General features: G+C 43.5%; 2 protein-coding genes across 3 annotated transcripts; both read right to left on the bottom strand.

Moving 5' to 3' along the window:
• Nucleotides 1-1,097: 1,097 nt before the first annotated feature.
• Nucleotides 1,098-11,810, bottom strand: LOC147596998 (hepatic lectin-like). Its single transcript, XM_086769077.1, has 10 exons — nt 11,522-11,810; nt 11,147-11,197; nt 10,460-10,573; nt 10,298-10,348; nt 10,081-10,206; nt 9,559-9,621; nt 8,776-8,865; nt 8,366-8,535; nt 7,772-7,881; nt 1,098-1,428 (listed from the first exon to the last, which is right to left on the bottom strand). Exons 1-10 carry the CDS (start codon nt 11,595-11,597, stop codon nt 1,293-1,295), a joined length of 987 nt encoding a protein of 328 aa, XP_086625203.1. The 5' UTR covers nt 11,598-11,810; the 3' UTR covers nt 1,098-1,292.
• A 461-nt stretch (nt 11,811-12,271) lies between these two features.
• On the bottom strand, nt 12,272-15,857 carry LOC147596997 (C-type lectin domain family 4 member G-like). Of its 2 annotated transcripts, none has more exons than XM_086769059.1 (9): nt 15,737-15,857; nt 15,340-15,435; nt 15,074-15,172; nt 14,851-14,901; nt 14,673-14,762; nt 14,198-14,311; nt 13,940-14,091; nt 13,176-13,285; nt 12,272-12,726 (listed from the first exon to the last, which is right to left on the bottom strand). In XM_086769059.1, exons 1-9 carry the CDS (start codon nt 15,834-15,836, stop codon nt 12,594-12,596), a joined length of 945 nt encoding a protein of 314 aa, XP_086625185.1. In that variant the 5' UTR covers nt 15,837-15,857; the 3' UTR covers nt 12,272-12,593. The 2 variants fall into 2 exon arrangements, with proteins under 2 accessions (XP_086625185.1, XP_086625186.1); XM_086769060.1 differs by having other exon boundaries at nt 13,940-14,088.
• Between the last annotated feature and the right edge of the window lie 1,700 nt (nt 15,858-17,557).

Below are 17,557 nucleotides of genomic sequence, written 5' to 3'. Positions count from 1 at the left end.
TTAAATTCCCCCAAATATCAAATTTATCAAATTTATCCAATTTATCAAATTTAAATTTCCCCAAAATATCCAATTTTAGCTTATCCAATTTATCAAATCTATTAAATTTATCAAATTTAAATTCCCCCAAATATTAAATTTATCAAATTTAGATTTCCCTAAAATATCCAATTTTAGCTTATCAAATTTATCCAATTTATCAAATTTAAACTCCCCCAAATATCAAATTTTAGCTTATCAAATTTATCAAATTGAAATTTCCCCAAAATATGCAATTTTAGCTTATCAAATTTATCAAATTTAAATTTCCCCAAAATATTCAGTTTTAGCTTATCCAATTTATCCAATTTATCAAATTTAAATTCCCCAAAATATCCAATTTTAGCTTATCAAATTTATCCAATTTATCAAATTTAAATTTCCCCAAAATATCCAATTTTAGCTTATCAAATTTATCAAATCTATTACATTTATGAAATTTAAATTCCCCCAAATATCAAATTTATCAAATTTATCCAATTTATCAAATTTAAATTCCCCAAAATATCCAGTTTTAGCTTATCCAATTTATCAAATCTATTAAATTTATCAAATTTAAATGCCCCCAAATATCAAATGTATCAAATTTAAATTCCCCAAAATATCCAATTTTAGCTTATCAAATTTATCCAATTTATCAAATTTAAACTCCCCCAGATATCAAATTTTAGCTTATCAAATTTATTAAATTGAAATTTCCCCCAAATATCCAATTTTAGCTTATCAAATTTATCGCTTTTTTTAAAAAAAATGAAAAATTAGCAGAATTGGGGTCCGGGGAGTTTTTTGGCTGCGGGGCAGCAGCTGGGGGAGGGAAGGATAAATACGGAAAAAAAAAAAACTCTTCAGAAAGTGGGGAAAACCCCAGAATTTTACCCGAATTCTCTTTTCTGAGAATCAAGCAGAAACCGCGGCACAGCGGCGGAGCCGGGGGAGATGGAGAAATTCGGCGCCGCTGAGAAACTGGGTTTGTGCTGGTGAGGGGGGTTTAACCAGTTTGTGGGCGCCATTTTAACTGAAAATCCCTTTTTTTTGGAAATTTTTCAAGCTGGCAAGGCTGGCGGTCACGGGGATTTTACTGATTTTTTGGTTTTTTAGACAAAAATCGGAGCGTGGAGCCTCCGCGTCCCCGGAGCTGCGCGAGCTCACCCAGCTCCGGAGCGGGAAGTACAAAACGTTTGGTTTTTTGGTTTTTTTTTACGGATGCGTTGAAAATTGTGCGGAAACAGGAAAACCACCACAACGTGCTGAGGTCAGCAGTTCCAGGATTTCTCGCAGATCCAGCGCTTGGGGCGGGAGCAGACGGCGTCGCTCCAGACGCCGTCCGGCCCGATGCTGCCGCAGTCCTTCTGCTCCTTCTCCCTGTTCTCCTTCCAGGTGTTCCAGAAGCTGGAGGCGGGGACGGGAAGAGGAAAGAGGAGGCAATGGCGGCGCAGGGCCGAACCGCGCGGCAGCGGCGCAAAGGTGGATTTGGGGGAAGGACACCACTAAAAACCACCTTTCTTCCTCGCTTTTCCCTCTTTTTTCTCTTTTCTCTCTTTTTCCTCCTTTTCCTCCTTTTTCTTTTCTTTTTTCTCTTTCTTTTTCCCTTTTTTCTCCTTTTTCTCTCTTTTTCCCTTTTTCTTTCTTTCTCTTTTTCCTTTCCCCTTTTTTCTCTTTTTCCTTTCCCCTTTTTTCCCTTTTTCCCTTTTCCTTTTTCCCTTTTCTCTTTTTCTTTTTCCCTTTTTCTTTCTTTTCCCTTTTTCCCTTTTTCTTTATTTTTCCCTTTTTCTTTATTTTTCCCTTTTTCTTTATTTTTCCCTTTTTCTTTATTTTTCCCTTTTTCTCTTTCTTTATTTTTCCATTTTTCCCCTTTCTTTATTTTTCCCTTTTTCTTTATTTTTCCCTTTTTCCCTTTTTCTTTATTTTTCCCTTTTTCTCATTTTTCCCTTTTTCTTTATTTTTCCCTTTTTCTTTATTTTTCCCTTTTTCTCATTTTCCCCTTTTTCTTTATTTTTCCCTTTTTCTCTTTTTCTTTATTTTTCCCTTTTTCTCTTTTTCTTTATTTTTCCCTTTTTCCCTTTTTCTTTATTTTTCCCTTTTTCCCTTTTTCTTTATTTTTCCCTTTTTCTCATTTTTCCCTTTTTCTTTATTTTTCCCTTTTTCTCTTTTTCTTTATTTTTCCCTTTTTCTCATTTTTCCCTTTTTCTTTATTTTTCCCTTTTTCTCTTTCCTTATTTTTCCCTTTTTCTCATTTTCCCCTTTTTCTTTATTTTTCCCTTTTTCTTTATTTTTCCCTTTTTCCCTTTTTCTTTATTTTTCCCTTTTTCTCATTTTCCCCTTTTTCTTTATTTTTCCCTTTTTCTCTTTTTCTTTATTTTTCCCTTTTTCTCTTTTTCTTTATTTTTCCCTTTTTCCCTTTTTCTTTATTTTTCCCTTTTTCTCATTTTTCCCTTTTTCTTTATTTTTCCCTTTTTCTCTTTTTCGTTATTTTTCCCTTTTTCTCATTTTTCCCTTTTTCTTTATTTTTCCCCTTTTCTTTATTTTTCCCTTTTTCTCATTTTTCCCTTTTTCTTTATTTTTCCCTTTTTCTCTTTTTCTTTATTTTTCCCTTTTTCTCTTTTTCTTTATTTTTCCCTTTTTCTCTTTTTCTTTATTTTTCCCTTTTTCCCTTTTTCTTTATTTTTCCCTTTTTCCCTTTTTCTTTATTTTTCCCTTTTTCTCATTTTTCCCTTTTTCTTTATTTTTCCCTTTTTCTCTTTTTCTTTATTTTTCCCTTTTTCTCATTTTTCCCTTTTTCTTTATTTTTCCCTTTTTCTCTTTCCTTATTTTTCCCTTTTTCTCATTTTCCCCTTTTTCTTTATTTTTCCCTTTTTCTTTATTTTTCCCTTTTTCCCTTTTTCTTTATTTTTCCCTTTTTCTCATTTTCCCCTTTTTCTTTATTTTTCCCTTTTTCTCTTTTTCTTTATTTTTCCCTTTTTCTCTTTTTCTTTATTTTTCCCTTTTTCCCTTTTTCTTTATTTTTCCCTTTTTCTCATTTTTCCCTTTTTCTTTATTTTTCCCTTTTTCTCTTTTTCGTTATTTTTCCCTTTTTCTCATTTTTCCCTTTTTCTTTATTTTTCCCCTTTTCTTTATTTTTCCCTTTTTCTCATTTTTCCCTTTTTCTTTATTTTTCCCTTTTTCTCTTTTTCTTTATTTTTCCCTTTTTCTCTTTTTCTTTATTTTTCCCTTTTTCCCTTTTTCTTTATTTTTCCCTTTTTCCCTTTTTCTTTATTTTTCCCTTTTTCTCATTTTTCCCTTTTTCTTTATTTTTCCCTTTTTCTCTTTTTCTTTATTTTTCCCTTTTTCTCATTTTTCCCTTTTTCTTTATTTTTCCCTTTTTCTCTTTCTTTATTTTTCCCTTTTTCTCATTTTCCCCTTTTTCTTTATTTTTCCCTTTTTCTCTTTCTTTATTTTTCCCTTTTTCTCATTTTCCCCTTTTTCTTTATTTTTCCCTTTTTCTTTATTTTTCCCTTTTTCCCTTTTTCTTTATTTTTCCCTTTTTCCCTTTTTCTTTATTTTTCCCTTTTTCTCATTTTTCTCTTTTTCTTTATTTTTCCCTTTTTCTCTTTTTCTTTTATTTTTCCCTTTTTCCCTTTTTCTTTATTTTTCCCTTTTTCCCTTTTTCTTTATTTTTCCCTTTTTCCCTTTTTCTTTATTTTTCCCTTTTTCCCTTTTTCTTTATTTTTCCCTTTTTCCCTTTTTCTTTATTTTTCCCTTTTTCTTTATTTTTCCCTTTTTCCCTTTTTCTTTATTTTTCCCTTTTTCTTTATTTTTCCCTTTTTCTTTATTTTTCCCTTTTTCCCTTTTTCTTTATTTTTCCCTTTTTCTTTATTTTTCCCTTTTTCCCTTTTTCTTTATTTTTCCCTTTTTCCCTTTTTCTTTATTTTTCCCTTTTTCTCATTTTTCCCTTTTTCTTTATTTTTCCCTTTTTCTCTTTTTCTTTATTTTTCCCTTTTTCTCATTTTTCCCTTTTTCTTTATTTTTCCCTTTTTCTCTTTTTCTTTATTTTTCCCTTTTTCTCATTTTTTCCTTTTTCTTTATTTTTCCCTTTTTCTCTTTCTTTATTTTTCCCTTTTTCTCATTTTCCCCTTTTTCTTTATTTTTCCCTTTTTCTCTTTTTCTTTATTTTTCCCTTTTTCTCTTTTTCTTTATTTTTCCCTTTTTCTCTTTTTCTTTATTTTTCCCTTTTTCCCTTTTTCTTTATTTTTCCCTTTTTCTTTATTTTTCCCTTTTTCCCTTTTTCTTTATTTTTCCCTTTTTCCCTTTTTCTTTATTTTTCCCTTTTTCCCTTTTTCTTTATTTTTCCCTTTTTCTTTATTTTTCCCTTTTTCTCTTTTTCTTTATTTTCCCCTTTTTCTCTTTTTCTTTATTTTTCCCTTTTTCCCTTTTTCTTTATTTTTCCCTTTTTCTCTTTCCTTATTTTTCCCTTTTTCTCATTTTCCCCTTTTTCTCATTTTCCCCTTTTTCTTTATTTTTCCCTTTTTCTCTTTTTCTTTATTTTTCCCTTTTTCTCTTTTTCTTTATTTTTCCCTTTTTCCCTTTTTCTTTATTTTTCCCTTTTTCTCATTTTTCCCTTTTTCTTTATTTTTCCCTTTTTCTCTTTTTCGTTATTTTTCCCTTTTTCTCATTTTTCCCTTTTTCTTTATTTTTCCCCTTTTCTTTATTTTTCCCTTTTTCTCATTTTTCCCTTTTTCTTTATTTTTCCCTTTTTCTCTTTTTCTTTATTTTTCCCTTTTTCTCTTTTTCTTTATTTTTCCCTTTTTCCCTTTTTCTTTATTTTTCCCTTTTTCCCTTTTTCTTTATTTTTCCCTTTTTCTCATTTTTCCCTTTTTCTTTATTTTTCCCTTTTTCTCTTTTTCTTTATTTTTCCCTTTTTCTCATTTTTCCCTTTTTCTTTATTTTTCCCTTTTTCTCTTTCTTTATTTTTCCCTTTTTCTCATTTTCCCCTTTTTCTTTATTTTTCCCTTTTTCTCTTTCTTTATTTTTCCCTTTTTCTCATTTTCCCCTTTTTCTTTATTTTTCCCTTTTTCTTTATTTTTCCCTTTTTCCCTTTTTCTTTATTTTTCCCTTTTTCCCTTTTTCTTTATTTTTCCCTTTTTCTCATTTTTCTCTTTTTCTTTATTTTTCCCTTTTTCTCTTTTTCTTTTATTTTTCCCTTTTTCTCTTTTTCTTTTATTTTTCCCTTTTTCCCTTTTTCTTTATTTTTCCCTTTTTCCCTTTTTCTTTATTTTTCCCTTTTTCCCTTTTTCTTTATTTTTCCCTTTTTCCCTTTTTCTTTATTTTTCCCTTTTTCCCTTTTTCTTTATTTTTCCCTTTTTCTTTATTTTTCCCTTTTTCCCTTTTTCTTTATTTTTCCCTTTTTCTTTATTTTTCCCTTTTTCTTTATTTTTCCCTTTTTCCCTTTTTCTTTATTTTTCCCTTTTTCTTTATTTTTCCCTTTTTCCCTTTTTCTTTATTTTTCCCTTTTTCCCTTTTTCTTTATTTTTCCCTTTTTCTCATTTTTCCCTTTTTCTTTATTTTTCCCTTTTTCTCTTTTTCTTTATTTTTCCCTTTTTCTCATTTTTCCCTTTTTCTTTATTTTTCCCTTTTTCTCTTTTTCTTTATTTTTCCCTTTTTCTCATTTTTTCCTTTTTCTTTATTTTTCCCTTTTTCTCTTTCTTTATTTTTCCCTTTTTCTCATTTTCCCCTTTTTCTTTATTTTTCCCTTTTTCTCTTTTTCTTTATTTTTCCCTTTTTCTCTTTTTCTTTATTTTTCCCTTTTTCTCTTTTTCTTTATTTTTCCCTTTTTCCCTTTTTCTTTATTTTTCCCTTTTTCTTTATTTTTCCCTTTTTCCCTTTTTCTTTATTTTTCCCTTTTTCCCTTTTTCTTTATTTTTCCCTTTTTCCCTTTTTCTTTATTTTTCCCTTTTTCTTTATTTTTCCCTTTTTCTCTTTTTCTTTATTTTCCCCTTTTTCTCTTTTTCTTTATTTTTCCCTTTTTCCCTTTTTCTTTATTTTTCCCTTTTTCTCTTTTTCTTTATTTTTCCCTTTTTCTCTTTTTCTTTTATTTTTCCCTTTTTCCCTTTTTCTTTATTTTTCCCTTTTTCCCTTTTTCTTTATTTTTCCCTTTTTCTTTATTTTTCCCTTTTTCTTTATTTTTCCCTTTTTCCCTTTTTCTTTATTTTTCCCTTTTTCTCATTTTTCCCTTTTTCTTTATTTTTCCCTTTTTCTCTTTTTCTTTATTTTTCCCTTTTTCTCATTTTTCCCTTTTTCTTTATTTTTCCCTTTTTCTCTTTCTTTATTTTTCCCTTTTTCTCATTTTCCCCTTTTTCTTTATTTTTCCCTTTTTCTCTTTTTCTTTATTTTTCCCTTTTTCCCTTTTTCTTTATTTTTCCCTTTTTCCCTTTTTCTTTATTTTTCCCTTTTTCCCTTTTTCTTTATTTTTCCCTTTTTCTTTATTTTTCCCTTTTTCCCTTTTTCTTTATTTTTCCCTTTTTCTCATTTTTCCCTTTTTCTTTATTTTTCCCTTTTTCTCTTTTTCTTTATTTTTCCCTTTTTCTCATTTTTCCCTTTTTCTTTATTTTTCCCTTTTTCTCTTTCTTTATTTTTCCCTTTTTCTCATTTTCCCCTTTTTCTTTATTTTTCCCTTTTTCTCTTTTTCTTTATTTTTCCCTTTTTCCCTTTTTCTTTATTTTTCCCTTTTTCCCTTTTTCTTTATTTTTCCCTTTTTCCCTTTTTCTTTATTTTTCCCTTTTTCCCTTTTTCTTTATTTTTCCCTTTTTCCCTTTTTCTTTATTTTTCCCTTTTTCCCTTTTTCTTTATTTTTCCCTTTTTCCCTTTTTCTTTATTTTTCCCTTTTTCTTTATTTTTCCCTTTTTCTTTCTTTTTCCCTTTTTCTCTTTTTCTTTCTTTTTCCCTTTTTCTCTTTTTCTTTCTTTTTCCCTTTTTCTCTTTTTCTTTCTTTTTCCCTTTTTCTCTTTTTCTTTTATTTTTCCCTTTTTCCCTTTTTCTTTATTTTTCCCTTTTTCCCTTTTTTTTTATTTTTCCCTTTTTCCCTTTTTCTTTATTTTTCCCTTTTTCCCTTTTTCTTTATTTTTCCCTTTTTCCCTTTTTCTTTATTTTTCCCTTTTTCCCTTTTTCTTTATTTTTCCCTTTTTCCCTTTTTCTTTATTTTTCCCTTTTTCTCTTTTTCTTTCTTTTTCCCTTTTTCTCTTTTTCTTTCTTTTTCCCTTTTTCTCTTTTTCCCTTTTTTTCCTCTTTTTTCCCCTTTCTTTTTTTTCTCTTTTCCCTCTTTTTCCTTTTTTCTTTTTTCCCTTTTTTCTCGTTTTTCTTTTTTTCTCTTTTTCCCCCTTCTTTCTTTTTTTCTCTTTTTTCCTATTTTTTCTTTTTTCCTCTTTTTTCCTATTTTTTCTTTTTTCCCTTTTTTCTTTTTTCCCTTTTTTCCCTTTTTTCTTTTTTCCCTTTTTTCCCTTTTTCTCTTTTTTCCCCTTTTTTCTTTTTTCTCTTTTTTCCTATTTTTTCTTTTTTCCCTTTTTTCTTTTTTCCCTTTTTTCTTTTTTCCCTTTTTTCTCTTTTTTCCCCTTTTTTTCACCACCAGCTCCACTAACACTACTTTCCCAACCTAAACCCTTCACCTTACATAAAACTACCAAAAACCCCAAAGATTCAGCAGCTCGCCATCACCTTTTCCCATTTATTTGCTGCTTTTTTCCCGGTTTTGAGGAATTTTTACCTGATACTTGTCTTCTCGCCATTGGTCCAGACCCAGGAGCCCTCCTCCAGCTGATCTGTCACTCCCAGCCAGTACGTGCTGCTCCCGTTGATGTTGTCCTTCAGGAACTTCTAGAAAAGCAGAATTGGTTCAAAAAAAAAGCCCCCCCCAAAAATTTAGGGACTAGGAGCTCTAAAAAAAATAATTTTAGGGACTGTGGAGCCCTAAAACAAGAATTTTAGGGACTGCGGAGCATCTTGAAGCTTTTGGGAATTAAGGTGAGGTCATCACTGTGATATCTGAGCAGGTTTTTTGGGGAAAAAGTGAACAATTTGGGTTTATTAACGCGAAGCACACACACCACGCTCCAGAAAGGGGTTTTTTTGCTCTACTTTTAGCACTTTTTTCCTAAAAATAGGAAGTCACGGGCTGAACTCGGCTTGGCCATCAGCACTTTTTGCCACCTCCAAAAAACTCTGTGCCCAACGGCCAATCTTGGCCTATTTGAGACCCCCCAAAAAAAATATTTTGGAGTTCCTGTGTTTGCCAGAGCAGGAATTCTTGGAGAAAATGGGGTTTTTGGGCTGAGAAATTGGTTCTTTTTAACCTGCTCACCTGCTCCTGCTCCGAGTTGACAATGACCAGGTGAGCGCCTTGGTTGGCGCAGACCTCCTTCGCGTCCCACCAGCTCATCCTCTCCGTGGAGAAGGAGTAGCAGCTCCTCTCGAAGGTCTTCCAGCCAGCCGAGCACTTCTTGTTGTCCACCACGGATCTGCAGATCAGCACTGGAAGGACGAGAAACCCCCGAACCCAAACGGGGCGGAAAAAAAAAAAAAAAAATCAGTTTTTCTCAGCTGGGGAAAACTCCTTGGCTTCGGCGGCAGGGGGACATCTCAAAATTGGGATAAATCCCCCAAATTTTCCATCCCCTAAGCCCACCGTGGTTCTTCTGGGCTAAAACCGGGAGGTTTCTCTCCCGGCGCGCGACGCCGAGAGACTGTGAGACGGGATTCCGCGGTTTTTACCTGCGATGTCCTGCAGTTCCTCGTAGTATTTGTGCGTCCAGCTCCGCATCCGGAGCTGCTCCCGCCGCGTCTCCGACAGCTCCTGCCGCACTGGGGAGCGCGAGCAGCGTGAGCCACCGCCGGCAGCCCCGGCCCCTCCGCTTTTTCCCGCTTCCCCCCCAAACCCTGAGCTCTTTCCCGCGGGATTTATGATTTTCCCATGTGTGGAAATCTCAATCAGGGCCGTGAAGGCTCTTATGTTGCCACCTGCCAGCTTTGCTGCGCTTTTTTTCTCTCTGGGTGACGTTTTGCTGCAATATTACCCATAAAAACATTTAATATTAATTAAATTTGGCAGCGGTGAAGGATTTGGCCCATTAGGACTTTTACAGGATTTTCCTAACCCTTCCCCTAACCTTTAGCAGAGGTAATGGGGTGGATTTTCCCCCCATAAAGATCCTAATCAAGATAAATCCCACGATTTGCTCCTGTTTGCACTTTTTTGGGGGGGCTAATTCCTTCGGATTTGGGTTGTGAGCTCGCTCAGTGTCCGATCTACACCGTTACCCCGACGGGATTCCCGGCGGAAATCAGAAACGAGTCGGTCGAAATCGGCGTCGCTTCACTAAGACAGAGCAGAACCAGGAGCCGCTCAAAAAAAGGCAACTTGATTTTTCCTTCATTTCCTTAATTTACTCCAAAACGGAAAAAAAACGGAGGCAGAAAAGAGCCAAAACCCCACGAAATCGGCGTCTCCCACCCGCCGCTGAACTTCACGGCTGCGCTGGGCGCGCGAGGACCTACCGCTGGCTTCGTTCTCCGAGTAGTTTGACCTCAAGAGCTTTAACTCCGCCATGATTTCCATCTCTGAAATGAAAACGAAGGAAAAAACGTGGCTGGATCGTGCCGAGGAATCACGAGCGGCGTCCAAGTTCACCCAATTTATCGCTTTTTCTTTGGGCCAAGCGGGGAATTCTAGAGCGACGTCTAAATTTGCCCAATTAATGGCTTTTTTTGAGCCGAATTGGGAATTCCAGCCTGGATTTATTCTGGATTAACACCCCATAGCAAATGAGGAACGCTGCTGGTGCAGGGAGAAGGAGGCAGCACCCAGATCGAGCGCGCTGGGACCCTAAAATTCACGCACTGAGGCGGAATTAAAACCAAATCGTGACGATGAGCGGGCTTTAGCCGCCGTTTCCGCGCGGACGGACGCGTAAAGCATCGCCGGCACAAGCCCCGTGCGATTTTTAACAGAAATTGCTTTTTTTTTTTGGAGTGTTTTCACCGAACCAGCCCAACGGGGATGCTTCCGGGGCCACTTACGCTTCATCATGGCCAGCGTGAAGAGCACCACCCACGCGACAAAGCTCAGCGCTACCAGGACGTAGAGGACGGCCACCGACGTCAACCGGCGGCTCCGTCCCCTGCCACCTCCGGGAGCCGGCTCGCCTGCGGGGCAGAAATTGGGGAGGAATCCCGGCTTCTGGATCCGGCCGAGGCCTCTGGTGCGGCATAGCGGCGGCGCTGAGGAGCCACTCACCCTTTTGGGAAGTATTTGGAGATGCCGGTTTCCCCGCGAGGATGTAAACACCTGTTGGGAGGAAGGGAAGCGGCGCTGCGGGGTCGTTTTTGGGGAGGTTTAGGGTCAAATCCCGCCCGGCGGAAATCCTGGAGTGACGCGAGGAGAGGAGGCGGGCGCTACCTGTGCCTCCTTTGCTCCTCTGGCTCTGCAGTTCGTCTTCGGCCGCCTTGCGGCCACGATCCGACTCCGACAGGGAGACGTCGTCGTAATCATCCTCGAAGCTGTCCGGGGACGCTGCGCCAGAGGAAAATTCGGGTGAAAAGCAGGGGGTTTACCCCAGCTGGGGGTCCCAGACGTTAACCGTCGGCTCACTCCTTTAGAAAGCGTGGAAAACGCCATCTCCCTTCCCCTCTGGTACAGCCGCAGCGCCTCCGGCAAGGTTTTTTACCCCTTTTTTCTCAATATGTATTGATTTTTATCGTTTTTGTAGAGTTTTATAAGGCCACTCCACTGTTTTGGAGCCAAGTTCTCCCCTCAGCTGCAAATCCAAGGAATTCTGCCAAAGTTTGAACCTCTCTGAGGCAGGAGGGGGTGAATTTGAGCCTGCAAAGGCGCAAACGCCGGCTCCGAGGGTGAGGATGGAGCGATAAATTCCCTCTCTGTCCCCTCCAGGCTGGATTTTCAGGATATTTTGGGGGCGATTTCGTTTCATTTGCCAGAAGGAACCAAATTCAGAGAGAAACGCTGCGTACAGTGAGCCACGTTTGACCAACCGAGCTGAAAAGCCTCGGGGAGGCACCTCGGGGAGTTCTGCTTTCCACCCGTGCTACAAAAAAGCGTGAAAAGGCAAAAAAAATGATGACTTACCGGGTCGGAAGTCACCCATGGGTGTCATTTTCCCAGCGACGGAGTAAATTCCTGACAAAATAAAAAGGACAAGAGCGGTGAGGATTAAGGGGAGGATCCTCAAAACCGCTCCTCCTGACCCCGCCGCCGCCAGCGAGGAAGCCGCAGATGCTTTTTTTGAAGGCCCGGCGTGGTGTTTACACCTGAAATTGGGGCCAAACGGGGAGATTTAGGGGCTCGGCACGACTCCGCGCGCCCCAAACGTGTTTCACCCCGGCGCCCCGCCGTTCTGCGCGTTCAGACGCCGCCGCGCTTCGCCAAGACGCTCGCCCGCCGCGAAAACACACGGCAAGGACACGGCAAGGACACGGGGAGAGGGAGTCGCCCCGATTTTACCTGCTTGCCGCACCAGCCGCTTGGCGGGCGCCGGCGGCGGGCCCAGCCAGTTGCCGTAGGTCTCTTGCCGGGCCATGCTGCGCCGGGGAGAGCAGGCACGCAGGCGCCCGGCGGGGGGACAAACCCCTCGGCGCGCGCCCCGGCACACCCCTCACCGCCTCCGGCACCCCATTTTGGCCGGCGGTTCGGCCCTGAGGTTTCGGTTCCTTCTCCTTGCGATGACACGCAAGTGGGCGGCGAAACGAGGGCGAGACTGCGCTCTTCCCACCGCCAAAAAAAAAAAAAAAAAAAAAAAAATCGACCTTTTTGGTGGAATTCGGTGAATTTGGGGACAACGGGGGATTTTTGGGGGGAGAAACGGTGACGCCACGAGAGCTCTGCCGCCAGCAGGAGTTTGAAGGCAGCTCCCACGCAGATTTGGGGTTCTTTTAGGGATTATAGGTAAAACAGACACGCTGGCACCTACGGGCGTCGAACGCCACGCCGGCCAAATCCCAAATGTTCCGGAGGGAGCGTCGTCCGCGCCAGAAGGGGAACCCGGCAGCCCGGCCTTTGGGCAAAACAGGCGTCGCGCGTCAGCGCCCACGGCGCGGAGATTTGCATACACGCCCCAAAAACACGCTCCCGCCTTGCCGCCACCTCTCTCTCTCTTCCCTTTTGGGGTGTTTTTCTTTACCCTGGGAAAAAAAGGCTGCGCGCCGACCCTCCCGGGCACCGCCTTGGCTCCGTTTCCACCAGTTTTGGTTCAAATCGCAATCCAAACGCTTTTTTATTTCATTTTTTTTTTCCCTGATCAACCGGCAAGCGACGCGCCGAGCCTCGGCGCAACAGATAAGCGGCTCACAAAATGTCGACCAACACCCGAAAAAAATCTCTGCACGCCCTCCCTTCCGCCACGGCGCTGTGCCCGCGCTAAGCGCACCGCAATTTTGGGAAGGGGGGACCCATTTTCGGAGAGCTCTTCGCCCCGGAGCCTCGTGTTTTTCCCCCTGCGCTTGGTTTTGCCAGGTTTTTCTGGTTTTTTCCCCCGTTTTGGAGCCCCGGGGAGGCGGGCAGGCGGCCCAGGGAACCGTCAGCAGTTGCGCTCGCAGATCCAGGCCTCGGGGTTGGAACAGCCGATGTCATTCCAGCCGCCGTTGGAGTAGACGATGGCGCAGTTCTCGCCTTGCTCGCCCACGTTGTTGGGTTCGCCCTGGTTCCAGAACCTGGGGGGGACCGCAGCGGTTTGGGGGGAAAGCTCTCCGTGTGGGAACTTGTTGGGTTTTGGCGGATTTATTTTTTTTTTTTTTTGAAGGAGAAGGGGAGCGAGGCGGAGAGAACACCGGCCCCGCACCATCTCCAACAAACCTCCTCCCCTGATTTAGTGCAGCGACGCAATTTCCGCCATTTTCCCATTTCCCCCTCGTTTAGCACGACAAAACGGCTCCGCCGCGATCACGCTTTTTCCCGAAAACCCCCAGAATGAGGAGGTCCATCAGAAATAACGCTTCCAGGTGCCGCCAAACCTATTTCTGTGCGTTTTTAGCGCTAAACCGGAGCGGATGGGTGTGCTAAGGAGAGCGCGGCGCCTTTTTTTAAGCATAAAATAGGGGCCGGGGGAGAACAAAGCTGATTTTTGGGGGCAATTTACCCTCCGACGAGACTGAAAACGTACGAGAGGGAGAGGGAGCGGTCGTCCACCCACTGCCAGTGGCCTTCGTTGTGCATGTCGGTCAGGCCCAGCCAGAACACCCGATTCTCCGTGGCGTGGTTTGCCAGAAATTCCTGAAAAAAATGGGAGGGGGGAAAATAAAAAAAAAAAAAGCAGCGTCAGGAGGGGAAGTGGAAGGCGATGGCGAAGGGATTCAAAAAATGCAACGTTTCCCGTCAGAAACGGGACAAAAGCGCTGAAATTTCTAATATCTGGAGGAAAAAGCTTTTTTCAGGCCAAATATGCTTTTTAAAACCGGGGTTGGTTTGTCTGAATCGGGGGAGGAATGCCCGTTTGCGCGCAGTTGGGGTGATATTTCTGTAATTTCAGTGATTTCTAAATAACTCCTGCCATTTCCGCGCGATCGCGAGGAGGGATCGGAACGGAGGCGCGGCGCACCCACCCCAAACTCCGGTGAGCGCCTCTCGCGCCCCGGGCGTCCCGTGGGGGGTCACGCAGACCCCAGGAGGGGCAGCCTCTCCCCGCAGGCCTTTCCCCAGAAAGGCGTAAATCACGCCGGCCGTTTTGGGGACAGATTCAAGCCATTTGGCCAAATCACCTCAGAACCAAGCGGGAACCTCAACCGGTTGCGTTTCCCCCCTCCGCGCGCAGTCGGGTCGCCTGTGCTTAACCTCCAGCTTTCCGTTTGTGGAACTGGCGGCTAATTTTCCTCTAAACTCATGAAATCCGAGCGCTTTTCCCGCTTTTTCTGGGATTTCTCGGCTTACGTTTTCCTGCTCGGTGTCGACGATGGCCAGATGGGCGTTGAAGCTGGCGCAGTAATCTCTAGCGTCCAGCCAGGGTTTGGTGGTGGTGGAGAACAAGTAGCAGGCTTTGGCGAAGGGCTGCCAGTCGGCAGGACATATCATGCAGATAACTTCTGGAGGAAAACGGAGGAGGGGGGAAAAAAAAGAAAAAACAAACGGAGAACGCGTGGGCAAGCGCAGGGGGACGGCGGCGGGCTCAGCCCCAGCGCCGCCCCTCACCTGAGAGGTTGCGCACCGCCTCCAGCGCCGCGTCGAGGCGTGCCAACGCGCGGCTCTGCTCCTGCTTCACCTCCGCCAGCTGCCGCAGCGCCGGCTCCATCACGTCCTTTTCCTCTGCCGGGACGAGAGCAAAACGTAATTCTGCTGCCGCAAAGAGCTGAAAACCCCCCCGGTTTTGTCTCCCTTCCCCTTTTCCTTTCCGTCCCGATGTACACCGCGACTTTCGCTGGGTGTTTGCCCGGTGCGAGTTGCGGTTCTCTAAACTTCAGGCAGTAAAACCTCAGAGCCCTTTCGCTGAACGAGGTTTTTGTGGTGTTTGTCGACAGGCTGAGAAAGGCTTTTGTCCATTAATATGACATCTAATACCCCAAACTCGTTAAGTGTGGCTTTGTGCGCATCCACCCGATCCCGTGTGTTTTGGGAATCGAGGAGAAGGATTGAATTTCACCCTCTTCCCTCAAAATCAGGCTCTCACCCAGGACACGGAGGCGATCCGACAGCTCCTTCCCGCACTCCGCTTTGCACTGCGTCATCTCCCACCGCACGTTCTCCACTTCTTCTGACACTGAAAGGAGAAAAAACTCCGCTTTTGGCCCCATCTCCCTGCTGCCTGCACCCATATTTCCCCCAAAACCCCCTTTTCCTTGGCGTACCGTTCTGAAGCTGTCCGTGAATCACCTTGAGCTCGCCAGAGAGCTGTTTATCTAAGAGGAAAATAAGAGGAGAAAGCTCAAAACAAGCCCTGACCCTCTCTGTCCTGATGGAAAGTGGCTTAAATTTGGGGGTTTTTGCCGGAAAAAGCACCCGGGGGAAATCCGCGCAGGTATTGAGGATGCGGCGCGTGAGAGGGAGCCGTTTCGGGGCAAGATGCGGTACCGAGGGCGTGCTGGACCTCTGAGAGGTTGTGCCACGCCGTCGTGTGGCTCTTCTCGCTCCGCATCCGGGCTTCTTCCAACGCCTCCCACGCTGCGGATGCTAGGGGAGAGGAAGAAAGCGCTCGCCGTCGCTCCGGGTCCAGCCCCGGAGAGCTCGTGGGCTGCGAAAGTGCCTCCAGTCCTAACCTGGAGCCCCGTTTTGCTCCATCCGCTGGTGTTTTCCCCCAAATCGGGGTGACAGGAGCAAGAGACGCCCATCGCACTCACCTCTCCGGAGACTCACGGTGGTGAGAGCCATGAAGAGCACGCAGGTGAGGGCCAGAAGCACGTACAGCAGCGCGACAGCTCTCTCCGGAGACAAGGCTGGGGGGGACAGCGTTACCGGGAGCAAAACGGGGTGAGACGGCCCCAAATCGCTCCCCACAAACAGATTTTTCTCCAAGAAGAGCACAAAGAGAACAGATTCCCCCCAAAAAAAACCTCCCGAGTGGCTCTACCACCCTGTTCTCCACGCTCAAACCTCTTTTTTTCTGAGGTCGTGGCTCAACGGAGGAACCAGGGGTCAAAATTTGGCTCTAATTTTGGGGAAAGACCAGTTTAAAGAGCTGAAACCATCCAAGTTTCATGGGTCTGGATCCCCAAGGCTGCTCCCTCGCCCCGATACCTCCTTTCGGCGCTTTTGTCTGCTTTTGCTTCTCCAACTCCATCTCCTCGACAAAATCGCCTTTCTCACAGGTGTTGCCGGCATCTTCTCCTTGCGACATCGCCGATCCCTTTTCTCTCGATGTCGCCCTGTTTTATGTGGTGGGGAGGACACGTCATCCCATCCACAGAGGAAGGAAACACTTTCGTTTCATAGTTCTGATTTACTGGTGAAAAAGAAAAAAAAATCTGCGCACGCAGGAGCTTTGGGGCAGCCGGTGTGCTTGGACAGCCCCTCACCACGTGCCGCAGCACTTTTCCTGTCAGTTTTTCAGAAGAATTGGTTAAAAACCACACTCTGCTCTCCTCAAACGAGGCCAACGCCTGCCCAAGGAGGCAGCTTTTGGAGGCCAAACCGGTGACCAGCGTTCTCCGAGGTCAGCGCTTCAATTTAGCTTTGCTTTTTTTTGGGGTTTTTTTTTTTTTTTTTTTTGGTTTGCTGGGAGTTCTTTAGCATTTCGTTCAGCATTTTTGTGAGGATCTCTCGCGTTTTTAACGCAAGAAACTTAGCGTTGGGAAAATCCTCGTTTCTGGGGGCGCAGTTTCCTTTGTTCCTCCTTTGGAAAATTCTTTCTGTTGCCTGAACGCCCTCAGGGCTTGGAGCCAGGTGTTCCTTGAGGGCTGGCTGTGGCAGAAAACGAAAGTTAGAACTTATTCATAACTTCTCTGCAGCTGAATTTCACGGAGGCACCCTGGGAAAAGCAAACGCAGCCGAACGTTGTCCGTCCCTCGCTCCGGTTCCCCTGCTCTCAGGCCAAGCGGCTTCCTCCTTTTGCCCAATTTCCCCTTTTTTGAGCCTGAATTTAGGGGAAGTGGAAGCCAAACTTCCCCCCGGCGCGGCCGCTCGTGCCCTTGCGGGCTCCGGCGCTTTCCAAGAGGCAAGGGAGGCGGGTTTGGGTCTGAACGCTGTGAATCCAGCCCGCGGGGCTGTCGCTGCCGGCGTGCGGTTTGTCCCGCTGGCGTGGGAAAGGCTTAAAAAAAAAAAAAAAAAAAAAAAAAAAAAAGCCCTCACAGCTGGTGCTTTTTAAGCTGAAAGAAGTGAAAATTGAGACAAAAGAGAGGGCCCAAAACGCCAGCCCCCACCCCTCACCTCCCGTGTCCTCTTTTCTTCACTATTTTTTAGGATTTTTTATCTTTTTTTTTTTAAATATTGGCACTGCAGTGGTTGAAAAACATCATCACTCTTGTCCTCGGGGACATCCCCCCACCACCAAGCCCCTGTCCCTGGGGAATTGGGAGGGACCCCCCCCCGCCTCCGTGTCCCCCTCCCCAGGCGCCCACCCCGCGGTAATGGCGGGTGGCCCTGTCCCGGACCCCTCACCGCAGGGCCGCCATCAGCTACTCGACGCCCTATAGGTGGAGGCGTCTGCCTATCATCCCCATCGGCCAATAAGAGCCGCAAACCTTTCCCAGGAAGGCGGTATCAGCCACCTGTGCTGAGGGAGGGGTTAATGCCGCCTAGTCTCCGCGCTCCCATTGGCTGCCTCACGTTCTCCTGAGCTAGCGATTGGTAGGTTCCCGTGTCAATCAAATCTGGTCTCTTCAGCTGACGAGGCGGGGATTGTTGCCCTCTCCTGTCAGCGAGATGCCACTCCAAGCGAGGTTTAGCAGCCGATTGGTCCTTCTACCTATCCATCATCACCACCTGCTCCTGCCATTCGTCTCTTCCCACACCCCCTCAGGGGGAAACATCTCCTTGAATCTCATTGGAAAGCCGCCTTGCCCATCAACAACCAGCGAGCCAGCCCATTGGCTCAGCCCGCAGCAGGCGCGGTTTGTAGCC

Source organism: Chlamydotis macqueenii, chromosome 30, assembly GCF_036417535.1.
Source record: "Chlamydotis macqueenii isolate bChlMac1 chromosome 30, bChlMac1.mat, whole genome shotgun sequence".
NCBI classification, from domain to species: Eukaryota; Metazoa; Chordata; class Aves; order Otidiformes; family Otididae; genus Chlamydotis; species Chlamydotis macqueenii.
This window is presented reverse-complemented; position numbering and strand designations above follow the sequence as displayed.

Bases quoted from the DNA above. Each gene is read 5' to 3' on its own strand.
- LOC147596997 (XM_086769059.1), bottom strand. From the start codon at position 15,836: ATGTCGCAAGGAGAAGATGCCGGCAACACCTGTGAGAAAGGCGATTTT. The intron at 14,902-15,073 runs GTACCGCATCTT...TTTTCCTCTTAG, and splicing joins AGAGGTCCAGCACGCCCTCG to ATAAACAGCTCTCTGGCGAG. The intron at 14,312-14,672 runs GTGAGAGCCTGA...TCGTCCCGGCAG, and splicing joins GGATCGCCTCCGTGTCCTGG to AGGAAAAGGACGTGATGGAG.
- LOC147596998 (XM_086769077.1), bottom strand. From the start codon at position 11,597: ATGGCCCGGCAAGAGACCTACGGCAACTGGCTGGGCCCGCCGCCGGCG. The intron at 10,574-11,146 runs GTAAGTCATCAT...CCTCTGGCGCAG, and splicing joins CATGGGTGACTTCCGACCCG to CGTCCCCGGACAGCTTCGAG. The intron at 10,207-10,297 runs GTGAGTGGCTCC...TCTGCCCCGCAG, and splicing joins TCCAAATACTTCCCAAAAGG to GCGAGCCGGCTCCCGGAGGT.